This window comes from Hemicordylus capensis, chromosome 2, assembly GCF_027244095.1.
Source record: "Hemicordylus capensis ecotype Gifberg chromosome 2, rHemCap1.1.pri, whole genome shotgun sequence".
NCBI classification, from domain to species: Eukaryota; Metazoa; Chordata; class Lepidosauria; order Squamata; family Cordylidae; genus Hemicordylus; species Hemicordylus capensis.
Genome location: NC_069658.1, coordinates 241,665,222 through 241,682,666, shown reverse-complemented (window position 1 = coordinate 241,682,666; position 17,445 = coordinate 241,665,222). Strand labels below are relative to the sequence as shown.

At 47.5% G+C, this 17,445-nt stretch overlaps 1 protein-coding gene and 1 long non-coding RNA gene across 5 annotated transcripts; one reads left to right on the top strand and one right to left on the bottom strand.

Moving 5' to 3' along the window:
• Window positions 1-2,421: 2,421 nt before the first annotated feature.
• Window positions 2,422-12,799, top strand: LOC128347623 (uncharacterized). Its single transcript, XR_008317624.1, has 2 exons — window positions 2,422-2,477; window positions 12,401-12,799. It is a non-coding gene; the product is annotated as an uncharacterized LOC128347623 (long non-coding RNA).
• LOC128347499 (zinc finger protein 773-like) lies at window positions 3,749-16,080 on the bottom strand. 4 transcript variants are annotated; one of them, XM_053302349.1, is made up of 6 exons: window positions 16,046-16,080; window positions 14,198-14,881; window positions 12,801-12,921; window positions 11,568-11,644; window positions 7,849-7,975; window positions 3,749-6,136 (listed from the first exon to the last, which is right to left on the bottom strand). In XM_053302349.1, the coding sequence occupies exons 2-6, from the start codon at window positions 14,603-14,605 to the stop codon at window positions 5,091-5,093; spliced, it is 1,779 nt and encodes a 592-aa protein (XP_053158324.1). In that variant the 5' UTR covers window positions 14,606-14,881; window positions 16,046-16,080; the 3' UTR covers window positions 3,749-5,090. The 4 variants fall into 4 exon arrangements, with proteins under 4 accessions (XP_053158324.1, XP_053158323.1, XP_053158321.1 ...); XM_053302348.1 differs by lacking the exon at window positions 16,046-16,080 and adding an exon at window positions 15,925-16,041; XM_053302346.1 differs by lacking the exon at window positions 16,046-16,080 and adding an exon at window positions 15,925-16,031 and having other exon boundaries at window positions 14,198-15,769.
• Between the last annotated feature and the right edge of the window lie 1,365 nt (window positions 16,081-17,445).

The window sequence follows — 17,445 nt, the reverse complement described above, 5'->3', positions numbered from 1 at the left end:
GGACACAGAGACCCAGTCTGAAATCTCACAAGAAACTCAGCTTGAAATCTCCTGCTCACAACTCCCACAAAGATCCAGTTTTAAATCTCCTATTCAGATCTTCCACAGGGAGGGACCTAGTTTCAAATCTCCCACTCCAGTGTCTCAGAGATCTCATTTTAAATCTCACTCACCAATGTCGCCATGAAGCTCAGTAGGTAACCTTAGGCCAGTTACACATGCTCCACCTAACCTACCTTACAGGATGGTTATGGAAAGAAAATGAAGAAGATAAGCATAAACAAATGGTCTGAGAACGCTGGATGAATAAGAGGATACAAATGCAGTAAACAGGGCACATCCTCAAGTTGAATTAGCACAGATTAGTTATCTGTGTTAAATCATGTTGAGGATGTTTTATTTCATTGGTATAATTAAAATTAACAGAACATACCACTGACTTTAACCGGCTTAATAGTTTCTTAGGAATTAGGGAACATAAAGTGTTCCATAAAGTGGTCAGGGAATATTTTGAATTTTTCAATACCTCAGCAGCCTACATTTCCCAGGTTTCTTTGAGGTGACAACTTGACATTTAATTTGGTTTTTTAAAAAATGAATATAACCATGATATGGCTTGTGGCATGAGGAGAGCTGGTCTTGTGGAAGCAAGCATGACTTGTCCCCATAGCTAAGCAGGTTCTGCCCTGGTTGCATCTGAATGGGAGACTTGATGTGTGAGCACTGCAAGATATTCCCCTCAGGGGATGAAACCGCTCTGGAAAGAGCAGAAGGTTTCAAGTTCCCTCTCTGGCTTCTCCAAGATAGGACAAGATTATTATTTTTTTTAATAGGACAAGATTTTTTTATTGAACCAACAAACTACCAAAGCATACCTGAGAGAGATTCCTGCCTGCAACCTTGGATAAGCTGCTGCCAGTCTGTGAAGACAATACTGAGCTAGATAGACCAATGGTCTGACTCAGAATATGGCAGTTTCCTATGTTCCTATGTTCATGCTGCAAGATTCACTGAGTAGCAAAGCAGGAAGCATTTCACAACGCATCAGCCTCTTTCATGCTATTTCTGCTAATTCACAAGAGAGCAGTTAAGCATCTATTCTAATGTATGCTGATTTTAAATCTGCATCCAGAATATGTGCAATCTGTAGGGCGCGGGGGACTGCACACATCCATTGAGTGTAGAATCATGGAATGTTAGAGCTGGAAAGAACCTAATAGATCTCCTAGTAGTCCAACCTCCACTTCTTGTGGGGAGTGCCTGTGAGCTCCTCAGAGGAGTCTGGTGGGCCACTGTGTAAGACAGGATGCTGGACTAGGGAGGCCTTGGGCCTGATCCAGCAGAACATGTTCTTAACACAGGATTGCTACAGAAATTGGCATCATAATGCTTTGGAACCACTCACTACCAGGCTATAACATAGTTATAGATTCAGTTCCTGCTGGAGTTGAAGAGGCAGGGATATCTTCTGTAGGCCTCACCCCCAGCCAGCTGCCACTGGCTGTAAAACCTCCCACCTATCCCGTTTGGAAGCTGCTGATCTGGGGAACTTGCTCAGCACGAGCAACTTTCCACAGCAGCAAGTAAACCATTCTCCAATAATTGCATCTTTATCCTTTACGGCAGCCGTGGCCAACCCGAGGTTCTCCAGCTGTTGCTGGACTACAAGCCATCATCCCCAGCCAGAATAAATGGTGTCTGGGGATGATGGTTGCCCAACAACAGCTGGAGAGCCTCAGGTATATAGCCGCCCCCTGCTATACAGAGGCACCTTTTAAAAGTGGTGATTCTCTTTAATTAGCAGGGGGAGAGCAACTGGCCCTATTCTCCACCACCCTCGCACAGCATCCCTCCAGTGGCTGTGGCAGGTGTCTATCTTGTTGTTATTATTATTATTATTATTATTAATTTTTTTTTACATTTATATCCCGCTCTTCCTCCAAGGAGCCCAGAGCGGTGTACTACATACTTGAGTTTCTCTTTCACAACAACCCTGTGAAGTAGGTTAGGCTGAGAGAGGAGTGACTGGCCCAGAGTCACCCAGCTAGTTTCCTGGCTGAATGGGGATTTGAACTCGGGTCTCCCCGGTCCTAGTCCAGCACTCTAACCACTACACCACACTGGCTCTCCTGTGAGCCCTTTGGGGACAGGGAGCCATCTATCTCGCTATATTATTCTCTAAGGCTTACCCATGACTAGTCCCGTGTGTTGCAGCTCTCGCGAGCAGAAGCACCATGGTGATTGGGCAGTGGGGATTCCATATGCAGATAGGGAGGAGCCTGTGAGAGCAGAAGCACCACGGTGATTGGGCAGTGGGGATTCCATATGCAGATAAGGAGGAGGAGCCTGTGATGGTTAAGGTCAGTTGGAATGCAACTGTTACTAGTCGGAAGACGTTCTTGATTGTAGAGGAGAGGAATCTATCTATCTATCTAAAAGGATAGTGGGCAGGGGTCAGCAAAGAGAGGGGCCGTGAGGTAGGAAAGAGACCCTTTAGGAGGAGGCCGCCGTTGTGTGAATTAGATGAGGAAACAAGATGAACAAGATCTGTTAACTCAAGAAGGGAGAGAAAGAAAGAATGGAGGGGAAGAAAGACGGGGGGAGGGAAGAGCTAGTGGAGGAGAGATAAAAAGAGGGGAGGGGAAGAGAGAACGAAGGAAGGGTGAGGGACAGGCCCCAGCCTGTCAGTGACCTGAGTGGAATGAGTGGCTATGGCGGCGGTGGCAGCAAAAAAGGACCCAGTCAACCACTGCTGCTGTTTGGGGCTACTGAGGCCATTGGCGGAGGGAGGAAGGCAAGCAAGGTACGGTGGTGATCGCCCGCTGCTGCTCCTGTGGGGAGGAGAAAAAGCGGGGCTTGGTGGGGAGGTCTCTGGGGATAGAGAGCTGCAGCTTGGCCAATAGGTGCCACAGCGTTGCAGCCGCAACCAAGAGGGGAAAGGGGGATGGAGTAAAGAAATGGAGGAGTGACCAAGAGGAGTGAGGGAGATGGAAGCAACCGGATAGAGGAGGAGGAGCAGGAGTGCGGCTCAGGTGAGGGTGGAGAGATCTCTGAGGTAAGGGGGGCTGTGGCAGGGGGTGAGGGGGAGCAATCAAATACTAGCACACAGATGCTCTGTGCAGTTTATGCTGGATCTCTCTCTCTCTCTCTCTCTTTAAGGCATACCCGTTGCTAATCACATGTGTGGCAGCTATTGCAAGAGTTCGTGAGCGAGCTTCTGGGAGGGGGAGAGGAAAGTAGTGGCGGAAAAGATAAGGTGCAGGCTGAGGAAAGCGGCAGCAGGGGTGGGGGAGAGAAAAGCAGCAGCCAGAGCGGGGAAAAGGAAAGTGGTGGCCGGTGGGGGGGAGAGAGGAAAGTGGCGGCCAGGGGGTGGGGGAGGAAAGCAGAGGCCAATGGGCAGGGAGAGGAAAGTGGCGGCCAGGGGGGTGGTGGGAAGAAGGCGGCAGCGGGGGGGGGGGGCGAGGAGAGAAGAAAGCCGAGAAGAGAACTAGAGGCGGAGATGCTCTGTGCCCGGCCCAGCTAGCTTCATTTATTTATTTATATCACTGTAAACCACTTTGGGAACTTTTGTTGAAAAGCGATATATAAATATCCGTCATATTTGTATATAGGATAATCCTGCCAACCCCACAACAGCACTGTGAAAAACTGCCTGTTCCAGGCATGTGTTTTGTGTTATTACAGCAATGGTCCCAGTTCTAGAATCAATTAACACCTCCTGCTGTCAAGATCCAGCCAGGCAGACCTCCTCAGGCACCCATTTTATTTATTTAGAATATTTACATCCCTCCTTTTCCTTCATGAAACTTTCAAAGCAGCTTACATCTCTCAGCATACAAAACAGCCTATAAAACACAGCCCTGATACCAGAATCACAGCCATCATATAACACTGGGGTTCTGAAACTTGAGTCTCCAGATGTTGTTAGACTACAACTCCCATCTTCTCTTTGGGCATTGTAGCTTCTACATGAATTTTAGTTCAACAACATCTGGGGACCCAAGTTTGAGAATCCTTGATAACAACTCAAAAGCAGCAACATCAGATTAAACATGAAGAGACCAGGGACATCAAGAGGTCTTTGCCTGGAACCAAAATCTCATTACTCTGGGCACCAGGTGAGCAGCTTTTGCAGAGAGCATCTCCAAATCAGGGTGCCACTACTGAAAAGGCCCTGTCCCTTACCCTTTGGCAATATGGACATCTGGAGAAAAGCCCCTAATGATAATCTTGAATATTTATTTATTTATTTCGTACATTTATATCCTGCTCTTCCTCTGAGGACCTCAGAGCAGTGTACATGGTTATTTTTATCCTCACAACTACCCTGTGAGGTAGGTTAGGCTGAGAGATACATGACTTGCCCAGTCACCCAATGAGTTTCATGGTTGAATGGGGATTCTAACTCAGGTCTTCCCAGTCCTAGTCCAACACTCTAACCACTATGCTATGCTGGCTATGGAAGCAGATGGCCCTTAAGATGGATCAATATTCTGTCTCCCTGAAATAGACAACATGAAAAGGGACACTCATGTCCTTGTGATGCAATATGCTGGACAAACTGTCTGCTCTAGCTTGTGATGAATTGCTAAATATACACCATCAAGCCTAAGGTTCATAAAATGGGTGGGTCCAGTGGACAGAAGCTCCTTGTCCCAAGGCTGGATGAGCTGTTCCAGCACTGGGGGTGAAGAACGCATACTGCAGCATGAACTTTCCCGGAGCCTCTGTCAGCAAACACATCTTATGGAAGTACATGCTACATTCCATCTGTTAATGCTTAAAGTGCCCCAAGACTCTTTGTTGTTTTTCCTACAGAGAACAATGGCTCAATTTCATTTTGGAGAGACTCTAGCTCAGTGGGAAAGCACCGACTTTGCATGAGGTTCGGGGATAGCTTTAACAGCTTAAAATTCTAAAATATCTATCATGCCTGCAGAAAGTTCCAGATTCAACTCCCAGGATGTCTAGGCAGGGATGAGAAAAACCCTTGTCTGGAACCCTGGACAGTGGCTGCCAGTCAGGGCAGACAATACTGAGGTTGACTATGGGTCTGACTCAGCATTCAGCAGCTTCAGCATTTCTAGAATTCATTTATACAGGGCATCCATTAAGTGGATTCTTAGATGCGAAGTGAGGGCTGTGGTCTGACTGAAGCGCATTCCGCATTCCAGACATTTGTACACTCTTCCTGCTGTGTGCATTCTTTGATGGGAAGTGAGGCTTGTTCTCTGGCTGAAAGTCTTCCCGCATTCAAAACATTTAAATGGCTTCTCCCCAGTGTGAATTCTTTGATGTACTGTCAGGTGCGCGCTGCGCCGGAAACTCTTTCCACACTCCAGGCACTTATACGGCCTTTCCCCTGTGTGGACTCTTCGATGTCTAGTAAGGCATGACTGATCGGAAAAGCTTTTGCTACAGTCTGAGCACTGATACGGCTTCTCCCCTGTGTGGATCGTTTGGTGTCGAAGGAGTCTCTGCTTCCTGCAGAAGCTCTTGCCACACTCCAAGCACTGATACGGTTTCTCCCCTATGTGGATTGCTTGATGGGAAGTCAGTTGGGCATTCCACATGAAGCTCTTTCCGCACTCCGGGCATTTGAATGGTTTCTCCCCCGTGTGCATCCTTTGATGGCCAATAAGGTTCTCCCTCCGACTGAAGCTCTTCCCACACTCCAGACATTTAAATGGTTTTGCCCCGGTATGGATTGTTTGGTGTTTAACTAGGTTTGTCCTCTGGTAGAAGCTCTTCCCACACTCAGAGCACTGAAACGGTTTCTCCCCAGTGTGGATTATTTGGTGTTTAACCAGATTTGTCCTCTGACAGAAGCTCTTTCCACACTCAGGGCATTTAAATGGTTTCTCCCCTGTGTGAGTTTGCCAGTGATAGTTTAGGCTTGATGGAGAGCTGAAGCTTTTCCCACACACGGGGCATTTGTTCTTTTCCTTGCCCTTATGCATTCTTTCTTGAATTGGCATTCCCTGGAAGACACCGCCCTGAGAAGCAGAAGAGTCATCCTTCTGCTCTTGTTTTGCTTCAGTTTTCCTCCCTGGCTTTCCTCCCTCTTTACATCGGATTCTTTGCAGTGCCACTCCAGGTAATGCTTTCTCATTCTTGCTCTTCCAGCCATCACTTCCTAGAATGAAGAGACACAAAACTGGTAAGAGCCCAAAAACCCCTCCAATCAGGGAATGGATTGTTCTTGACTGGACATATTATGGTCTGTGATACGTCCTCGGCCTGCTGCCACACATCTCTGTACTCTCCGCGTTGCCACCCTTTCTTTCACAGCAGGCATATCTTATTCTTGTGTGTCATCCATCTAATTAGACCCCTTGCTAACTGAGCAAAGGGGCACCTTGTTAAAGTGGTGATTCTCTTTATTTAGCAGGGGGAGAGCAACTGGCCCTATCCAGCCCCTGCACAGCATCTCCCCAGTGGCTTTTGCTGGTGTCTACCTTACATTTCTTTTTAAAATTGTGAACACTTTGGGGACAGGGAGACAACTTTCTTATTTAATTTAATTTAATTTAATTTAATTTATTGATATCTCTCTCTCTCTCTCTCTCTCTCTCTCTCTCTGTGTAAACCACTAAAGGTTTACAGAGGGCTAAAGGCCACCTCCAGCCTCAAAGGCAGGATGCCTCTGAGTACCAGTTGCAGGGGAGTAACAGCAGGGGAGTAACAGCAGGAGAGAGGGCATGCCCTCAACTCCTGCCTGTGGCTTCTAGTGGCATCTAGTGGGCCACTGTGTGAAACAGGATGCTGGACTAGATGGGCCTTGGTCCTGATCCAGCACGGCTGTTCTTATGTTCTTATATACAACAATGGTGACCGATAAGGTTCCTGCTCCCAGACACAGCTGCAACCTTGGGTCTTCCAGCATGCAAAACTGTTCTGTGACCTGAAGAGTTCATCTGCAATTTGGAAGCGAGAGCTGACTCGTCTTCAGACACACCTGCATAACTCCTGTAGGTTTGCACCTTCTTTCCCAGCACAAACTCACAGACCAGGGCCAGCAGGGATCTGGTGCAATTTTGCAGCTCCATTTTAGAATGTGAGCCCTTTGGGGACAGGGAGCCATCTTATTTGTTATTTCTCTTTGTAAACTGCCCTGAGCCATTTTTGGAAGGGCAGTATAGAAATTGAATTATCATCATCATCATCATCATCATCATCTGCTGGCCATTGCAGGCAATATGTGCTGAACATTGCATATTTTGAAACTACTTTAAAAATTGCTTACCTTTTGTCACAGATTGCCCTCAAATGGCCAGCATATGGCACTATATAATTGCTCAAAGTCCCTGCTGGCTTCAGACCAGCCCATGATCATGTGACCAGCCCATGATCTCACACTGAAAAAGACGACATGAGCCTATGGGAGTGTCTGGAGGCTGAGTAGGCTCTCGTTTCCAACTTGCGGGCAAACTTTCCAAATTGTGCATTTTTTTATAGTCTAGCTAGAAGGACTAGACTTTTGTAGTGCAATTTTTTGTAGTCTAGAAGGACCCTTGGATTACTGTGCTTCACAGATCTGGAGATATGCCAAGAACAAAAGTTTCAAGTCTTATCAGAAAGAGTGAATATAAGACTTTCCGTGAGGAACATGTGAATTCTGCCCTGCTTAAACGAAAAGGTTTCATTCTTGACTCCCACAACCTTAATCTCCAGAAAACTTACTTCTCCTTAATTTAGGGTGGTGCCAACTTAGTGGCAGCAACCCAAATTTACCCCCACCCGCCCACCCACCCACAAACCTGCCAGAACTGACCAAAAGAAGAGGACCCAGGTAGCTGATAAAGCAAACAGAAAGACAAAAGTGTCTGGATGAAAAGGAAGCTTTACCCAAAGAAGCCACAATTCCATGATTCTCGTCCATGACTTTCCCATGTAGTGCTTTCTGGTTCAGATCAAGAAGAGTCCACTCCTCCTCTGTGAAATACACAGCCACATCCTCAAAGGTCACCAGGCCCTGAAAGGAAACAAACCAAAAGTGACTAACATCCTGACCAAACTTACTCAAAGAAGTCCCTTTGAATTTAAAAGGGCAAGTTAGGCATGCTCAAGGAAGTCCCACTGAAAGTAAAAGGACAAGTTAGTGATGCCTAACTTGTTCTTTTCATTTCAATGGGACTTCTTTAAGTAAATTTAGCCACGGCATCAGAGACGATCAAGAATAGGGGAGGGGAAGTCTCCAACACTAGTTCGGGAGCTGCACGCACTCCTGTGAGTGATCATCGGAGTCAAAAACAAGGTTGGTGGCGCGGTTGGTGATCATGTGTAAAGCAGCAGCTGAGTCAGAGGACTCCCTCATACCCAGCAGCTGTACCCAGCTCTTTAACAAGGTAGGAGGGGAAGTCCTACGATGACGAATATTGATACACCGCTCTTCAACCCAAGTTCTCAAAGTGGTTTGCATAGAAAAACAAACAATAAATATGTCAGCTGGTCCCCTGTCTCCAAAGGGCTCACAATATAAAAAGAAACATAAGGCAGATCCCAGCAACAGCCACTGGAGGGATGCTGTGCTGGGTCTGGATAAGGCCAGTTGCTCTTCCCCTGCTAAATGTAAGAGATCACCACTTTAAAAGGTGTCTCTTTGCTCCATTAGCAGGGATCCTCCGACTCAGCTGCAGCTTAACACATAATAACCTCCAGCCTTGTTTTTAACTCTCAAACAATCACAAATTGGGAGCACACGCCGCTCCCAAACTAGGTTTGGAGGCATCTTCTAACCTATTCTTGAACTGCCCTACTGCCTTCAGAGATAATGTAATGAGTAGGTCCAGACACAGAATCATATTTGGACGTGGATGTGGACAAGCTGCTTGGAGCGGTACGGCCTACCACTTGTTCTCTGGATCCTTGCCCGACCTGGCTGCTTCGATCTAGCGGAGAGATGGTTGGAGATGGCCTAGTTAATATCATAAATGCATCACTGAGAGAGAGTAGGGTGCCTCCATGTTTGAAGGAGGCAATAGTTAGACCTCTTCTTAAGAAGCCTACCCTGGATCCCTCAGCGATGGGTAGTTATAGGCCAATCTCCAATCTCCCCTGGCTGGGCAAGGTAATCGAGAAGGTGGTGGCTAACCAGCTCCAGGCGGTTTTGGAGGAAACTGATTATCTAGACCCATTTCAAACTGGCTTTAGAATGGGCTATGGGGTTGAGACAGCCTTGGTCGGTCTGATGGATGACCTTTACCGGGGAATCGACAGAGGGAGTGTGACTCTGCTGGTCCTCTTGGATCTCTCGGCGGCGTTCGATACCATCGACCATGGTATCCTTCTGGGTCGCCTGGGGGGGTTGGGAATAGGGGGCACTGCTTTGCAGTGGTTCCGTTCCTATCTCTCGGGTAGATCCCAGATGGTGGAGCTTGGTGACAGTTGCTCCTCAAAGCAGGAGCTGTTATATGGAGTCCCTCAGGGCTCCATTCTGTCACCAATGCTTTTTAATATCTACATGAAACCGCTGGATGAGGTCATCAGGAGATTTGGTGCTGGGTGTTATCAGTATGCCGATGACACCCAAATCTACTTCTCCTTTTCACCTTCAGGAAATGGCACTCACTCTTTAAATGCCTGCCTACAGGCAGTAATGGGCTGGATGAGGGAGAACAAATTGAAGCTGAATCCAAGCAAGACGGAGGTGCTCATTGTGGGGGCTCAGAATCTGAGGAGTGAGTTAGAACTCCCTGTGCTGGATGGGGTTATACTCCCCCAGAAGGAGCAGGTGAGCAGCTTGGGAGTACTCCTGGATCCAGGCCTCACCCTGGTTTCTCAGGTGGAGGCCATGGCCAGGAATGCTTTCTGTCAGCTTCGGCTGATTCGACAGCTGCGTCCATTCCTTGAGGAGGATGACCTCAAAACAGTGGTGCACCAGCTGGTAACCTCCCGGCTTGACTATTGCAATGCGCTCCACGTGGGGCTGCCATTGTACGTAGTCCGGAAACTTCAGTTAGTTCAGAATGCGGCAGCCAGATTGGTCTCTGGGGTAACCCGGAGAGACCATATTACGCCTATTTTGAAACAATTGCACTGGCTGCCGATATGTTTCCGGGCAAAATACAAAGTGCTGGTGATTACCTTTAAAGCCCTGAACGGCTTAGGTCCGAGTTACCTTAGAGAGCACCTTCTTCTGCGTGATGCCCACCGCACATTAAGGTCATCTGAGGAGGTCCGCCTCCAGTTGCCACCAGCTCATCTGGTGACGACTCAGAGGCGGGCCTTCTCTATAGCTGCTCCGGGGCTGTGGAATGCGCTCCCTGCGGAAATCCGTAATTTGAATTCTTTACTAGCCTTCAGGAGAGCCCTTAAAACGTATTTCTTTGGCCTGGCTTTCCAGGGTTTTAAATTCTAACCCAATTTTGGGGCTTTTAATTACTGTAATTTGTTTAATTGTTGTTTTAAAATGTTTTTAAATTGTTAATTGTGGCTATATTGTTTTTAACTTGTTTTAGCTTTTTATTGTTTTAATTGCAAACCTCCCTGAGCCATTTTGGAAGGGCGGTATATAAATCAAGTAAATAAAATAAATAAATAAATAAATAATATTTAAATATCTTTTCTGCACAAAGCCTTCTAGCACTGGGAGCGCACGGTCGTCACACTTTGCCTCCACACAAATCAGAAGAATTTTACTTCTGACTGAGGTTAGGAACAAACTTAGGTTGGTCACGATTTCCAAAACAACCAGCTGCAGTTTATTCTAACCTACTTATTAAAAAAAAACCCGAGATGTGAACCCAGAGTTTGAAGTGGGTTTTATATCACGGTTTATTTCAAGTCAGTTAGAATATACCAAGATGAGTTGGTTCGGATGTCATGGCAGATCATGGTTTCTTCCTCACCTATCAGAGGTGAGAATTCTTCCAATTTGCACTCAGACAAGGGAGGAGGAGTACACGATCCTGAGGCGAGGAGATGTCGTGTAGAACTGGCATTTAACAGTGGTTGGCATAACGTCTGAACCTGCCCAATAATTCTTCCCTCATTAAGCACTACCTGAGAGGGCAGTTAAGGCAAAATGGCTGAAGGGTTCCCTTATGACAGGTATTCTCAACCTTGGATCCCCAGATGTTCTTGATCTACAACTCCTAACATCCTCAGCTACAGTGGCCTTTGGATAATGGGAGTTGTAGTTCAATGACATCTGAGGAACCCTGTCTTACAGGATTTAAATCTTCACAGTAGCTTTCAGAGCACAGCTTCACAGAAGCAAAGGAAAAGAGATACAACCATTTACACCTGGGGAGATGCATGGGGCAACACAGGATTTTTAAATTATTTTTTGTTTTAAATCATTTTTTATATCCCACTTTTCCTCCAAGGAGCCCAGAACAGTGTACCACATACTTAGGTTTATCCTCACAACAACCCCGTGAAGTAGGTTAGGCTGAGAGAGAAGTGACTGGCCCAGAGTCACCCAGCAAGTATCATGGCTGAATGGGGATTTGAACTTGGGTCTCCCCGGTCCTAGTCCAGCACTCTAACCACTACACCATGCTGGCTCCCCATGGAATCCCCAGGATTCCCCCCATCCTCCTCCCCAGTGATCCCTCTCCTACCTCATTGGGTTGCAAAGAAGGTATTCCACCATACAGAAGAGACAATCTAGTACACATCTCTGGTGTCTTTCCACCACCTATGAGAGAGACAGTTTGTTTATAATGGTATTGAGACACTGCATTAAGGGCATCTCCTAGGCTGAACTGAGGCTACTTTCATATGACAATATAATGCAGGATTTCCAAAGCTTCCATGCAAGTTTCAAGTGTACTTTTACTCCCCATACACAAGCTCCTGCAGGCTTCTGCACTTTCTTGATTTTACCTCGGTATACACACCAAACAGGGACCAGGTGCAGTTTTTGCAGCGCCACCTGCTGGCCAGCTCTTGCATTCCAAGAAGCACTAAAGTGGTAATCAAAAAGGATGTCTTGGAATACAGGAGCTGCCTGACAAGTGGAACAGCATGTGTACAGGGAATCATACAATTGCTTATGTGAAAGCTTTGAATATCCCATACTTTGTTGCTGTATGGAAGTGGTCTGAGTCCATAATGTCTTAAGTAAAGGGTTATATATGAGTCTGGCTGGTTTAACAATTTTGTGGGAAAGGCAGTCGCTTGGATTCAAACTCTAGGACTCAAGAGGATCCAATCCAAATAAATTGTAGCTGGAGATGATGGACGTTGTAGTTCAACAACCGCTAGAGTGTCAAAGTTGCCTACCCCTATGTTAAACACTGCCTAACTTGCCCTTTTAATTTAAGTAAGAAGAGTGTGAGTAATTTTCCTCATCATTTCAGTCATTTCCCCCCTCACTTTCTTTGATAATGATCCAACCTTTTTGTAGCTAAACACATTTTATATTGGTAATGCATCTTGGTCCCTTTTACAGGCAAGAAAACACTTCAAACAGGCTCAAAAACATAGATGCCTTCATACTTCAGCCCCCAGATTTCATATGTATTTGAGGGAGGGAGACCAAATCAACAGACAAACCACCTTCTCTGCTGCTGCCCGAAGACTTTGAGATGCACTTCCTACTGAAATAGGAGCCTTCCCATCTCTAACAATGTTTTAAAAGGCAGTTAAGGCACACTTGATCACCCAGGCTTTGAATTAGATCTACAGATTTTAACAGTTTTAATACTGTGTTATATTTTAAATCATTTTAATGTTTTCATATTGTTTTAATTTGTATTTTATTGTAAACCACACGGAGACGTGAGATTTGGGCAGTATGCAAACATGTTAAATAAATAAATAAAGTGGGCATGCATCCCATACACTCTTACCTTGTGAAGTGGTCCCATTCTCATGCACAATCCACCTGAACGTTAGCCTCTGTCTCCTATCTGACAGAGCCTTCTCTGCCTCGAGGAAATCAGTATCCACTTCCCTTAATGGGTTCCGCACCTGAAATGGCAGTGAGCATCCCAAGCCGGGAATGAGAGAGGACTGAAAAAGAAAAACCTGGAGGAGAGGTCTATCCATGGCTACCAGTCTTAAAGGAACATAGGAAGCTGCCATATCCTGAGTCAGTCCGTAGGTCCATCTAGCTCAGTGTTATCTACACAGACTGGCAGTGGCTTCTCCAGGGTTGCAGGCAGGAATCTCTCAGAGCTCTATCTTGGAGAAGCCAGGGAGGGAACTTGGAACCTTCTGCTCTTCCCAGAGCAGCTCTACGGGGGATATCTTATAGTGCTCACACATCTAGTCGCCCATCCATAGGCAACCAGAGTGGGCCCTGCTTAGCTAAGGGGACAAGTCATGCTTGCTACTACAAGACCAGCTCACCTCCTCCATGGCTATAGGCTACTGTGGGAAACAGGATGCTGGGCTAGATTAGTGATGTGCACAGAACCATGGAGGTGCGGTTTGACACTGAGGGGGTGGAGGAGGATGCACTCACCCCTCCCGTCGCTTCCCCCCCCGCCAGCGTTCCATTTTTAGCAAAATCCATGGGGCAGCAGTTCTTGGCTAGAAGTATTGCCTGCGCGTGTGCACGCCACATGCGCAGGTGCGCCCGCCACGCACGTGACATGTGCGGTGGGTGTACGCATGCGGTGGGCACGTGCATATGGTGGGTGCACATGCAGGTGATACTTCCAGCCAATTCTGGTCAGGAACGGGGGAAGGGGCAGCAGGGAGGTACACTGCCGCCCCATGAATTTTACTAAAAACAGAGCGCTGGCAGGGAAAAGCGGTGGGAGGGGTAAGTGCACCCTCCCCCACCCTTAAAGAGGCACCCCGGCATTGAACCTTCGAACTGGTTCGGAGGCCTTTCGAATGGCCTCCGGACTGGTTCGTGCACATCCCTAGACTTAGATAGGCCTTGGGCCTGATGCAGCAGGGCTGTACTTATGTTCTTACCTCAAGGCTCAGAGGCAGGATGCCTCTGAACACCAGTTGCCAGCAAGCAACGGCAGGAGAGAAGGCATGCCCTCACCTCTTGCTTGTGGGCTTCCCAGAGGCGTCTGGTGGGCCACTGTGTGAAACGGGACGCTGGACCAGGTTGGCACTGGGTCTGATCCAGCAGGGCTCTTCTTAATTGGTTTTGGCAAAGGTCTGGAGAGTTTAGGACATCCCCTTCTTGGATGATTCTGAGGAAATGGGGAACTCCTGGGGAATTTTAAGACATGCTTGGAAATATCCTCAGCCTCTTGGAACTACTGGGACAAAACTCTCTCACCTGCTGCTCTTCCTGCTTCTTGTCCTGTTCCTGACTCAAGAGGAAACCTTCTGCCAGGGCCACCGCCTGCGAAATGCTCTCTGGCCCACATGCTCTGATCCAGTTTTCCATCTCCAGGGGCAGGATGGCCAGGAACTGCTCCAGGATCACCAGGTCCAGGATCTGCTTCTTGGTGTGTTGCTCTGGCTTTAGCCATTCGCCACAAAGGTAATGGAGTCGGCTGCAAAGCTCTCGGGGCCCCTTGGCCTCCTGGTAGTGGAACTGCCTGAAGCGCTGGCGCTGTACATCTGAGCTGACGGTTTCCTCACCTAGGATCTTCTGCACAGTCCATTCCCAGAATTCCCCACTGCTCCCAGCCTGGGTGGCATCAAGGCCTTTTCCTGCTTCAGGGCCAGCCAAATCTTCCATTCTCAAAACTGTGCACCAAAAGCAGGCTCTAACACAGTCGAAGGCTCACCTTGTTTTACCAAATGTTCTATTTAGGCATCTGGGGGGACCACAAGGTCTTGCAAAAGTAACAGATAAATCTGCATGTGGATCTACTACACTTCAAAGTAGGAAATATTTTACAAGGCAAAATAGATGGTTCCAATTAGTGAGAGGGTCTTTTCCCTATACAGGTTGTTCAAAAGGAACTAAATTCCTGGAGAAGGTTCCTTCAACTGTAGGCCAGAAAATCTCCATCTGGAATACAGGACATAGGAAGCTGCCTTATTCAGAATCAGACCACTGGTCCATCTCGCTCAGGATTACCTACACAGACTGGCAGCAGCTTCTCCAAGGTTGCAGGCAGGAATCTCTCTCAGCCCTGTCTTGGAACTGCCAAGGAGGGAACGTGGAACCTTTTGAATGCAAGCAGGCAGATGCAGGTCGCTGCCTTACACCCAGCCAGACTCTTGGTCTATCTAGCTTAATATTGCCTACAATGACTGGCAGCAGCTCTCTAGCATTTCAGGTGGATATTTCCAAGCGCTCCCTGGAAATGCCAAGGGATTGAATTTGGGACCTTCTGCATGTAAACAGATGCTCTACCACTGAGCCTCCTTCTCTCATTGAACAGACAGTCAGTGCAATATCTTCCCACCACTGAACCCATCCTAGCAGCTTCTCTTTTAGCCATACACAGTTCATTCTCTCTCTCTCTCTCCCCCTGTAATTCCTCCCCGCCCCTCCCCCCTCACACACACACACACACGAAGCCTGGCGGAGGTCTCCTTTCTCCCAGTGGATCCCAGCTGTTCTCCCTGCCCTCCTTTCAGCTGCTCCTTTCTCCGGAAATATCTGATTTATCCAAATTCAAGACCTCTCCTGGTTTTTCAGAGAGGAAAGAAAGTACCTGGTATATGTTTGCTGTGGTGGTGCCATCAGCCCCAGATGGTCATCTGCAAAGGCCAGCTCCCATTGTGGGGGTAATATTTTTTGTGTGTGGTGGGGGTTAATATGGGGAGCTCTTGCTGCCCCCCTCCCCCAACCTGCAACTGCCTCTCAGGTTTTTTCTCTCCTCGCTGACCGAGCTGGGAAGCTGGGCGCCTCTCTCAAAATTTCTAGGATTGCCAGGAATTGGCCAGGAATCTAAACCAAAACAGGCACCAATCTCAGTCTCCAGCGTTGGCAACCCTAATCTTGGCTCTTCCCACCCACCTCTCATTTGTCTGCCTTGTATTTTCCTTCCACCCCCCCACCCCCGCAGTCTTGAAGCCCTTCACCCAAACGCCCTTGGAACCCACCAGATCCCAAAGGGGGCTGCGTCTCCCCAGAGCTGAGGAGGGACAACGCAGGCAAGCAGGCAGACAGCACACAGGACGCAGGCAGGCAGGACAGCACGATCCTTTTCTATCCACCACTTACCAGCCTTTGTGTCTTCCTTCCTATTTGCCTCTCTAGGAATCTCTGACTCCCTCACTGTAACCCTGAGATGGAACTTCACCAGCAAACAGCCGGCAAGACTCTTATGTCAAGGTAAAGTGTGCCGTCAAGTCGATTTCGACTCCTGGCGCCCACAGAGCCCTGCTGTGGTTGTCTTTGGTAGAATACAGGAGGGGTTTGCCATTGTATGAGATGATGCCTTTCAGCATCTTCCTATATAGCTGCCCAATATAGGTATTTTCCATATTCTGAGAAACATACCAGCGGGGATTCAAACCGGCAACCTTCTGCTTGTTAGTCAAGCATTTCCCCACTGCGCCACTTAAAGTGGCTACGACTTGTCTGACCTATTCTTATTTAAAAGGACACTTATTTACCTCTTTTCAACAAAAATAAGTTCTCAAAGCAATCTGCATAGCAGAACAATATGAAGATGGTTGGTTCCCTGTCCTAAGGGGGCTTACAATCTAAAAAAGACAGAAGAGGGATGATAAAACAAGCAAAAATGAATAAGTAAATCTGGTTTCCAAAGTATCTGCTATAAAAATGCAATAGAGCTGGAAATTAATCCACACTAGCCTAGGGCTGCCACGGTTCAATCTATGTCCCGCCCTGTTGTCTCTTGGCAATATACACTTCATCACAGGATTTTTCGACGAGTGGTTCTCTAAGGGTTATGCCACCTAATGGCGCAGCGGGGAAGCAACCTGCCTAGAGAGCAGGAGGCTGTTGGTTCAAACCCCCCCCCCGGGTGTGTTTCCCAGAATATGGGAAACTTCTTGGGCAGCAGCAATATAGGAAGGTCTCATACTGCGTGGGAGAAGGCAATGGTAAACCACTCCTGTATTCTGTCGAGAAAACTACATGGCTCTGTGGTCACCAGGAGTCAAAACTGACTCGATGGCACAATCTTTCCTTTTTTCACAATCTTTCCTTTTTTTCTTTTTCTCTAAGGGTTAAAGGGACTGTCTTGTACAGAGGTATGGTAATGCATCCAAGAAAGAGGGACGTTGTTTCAGAACCTTCATCTGAGCATTCAATGCCTGCAAAGCATCGGCACTTTCTGCATCTTTTGGGGTGGCTTTCAGTAGTCTGGATTTCCCCCCCGAAACTAGCATCGGCACTTTCTGCATCTTTTGGGGTGGCTTTCAGTAGTCTGGATTTCCCCCCCGAAACTAGCATGATTGGGCATGCCTTGTGGTCCCTCCCAACACCCTCAATGCCCCCCTCATCCTTAACAGGAGCTTGCATTTCCTCTGTGCTGATCAACACACTTTGAACCTATCCACATGCTGTCTGGGTAACCCACCACTACCACCACACCAGCATTTTGGGGCATGCCTTGTGGTCCCTTCCAACACTTTCAGATGCCTCCCTCCATC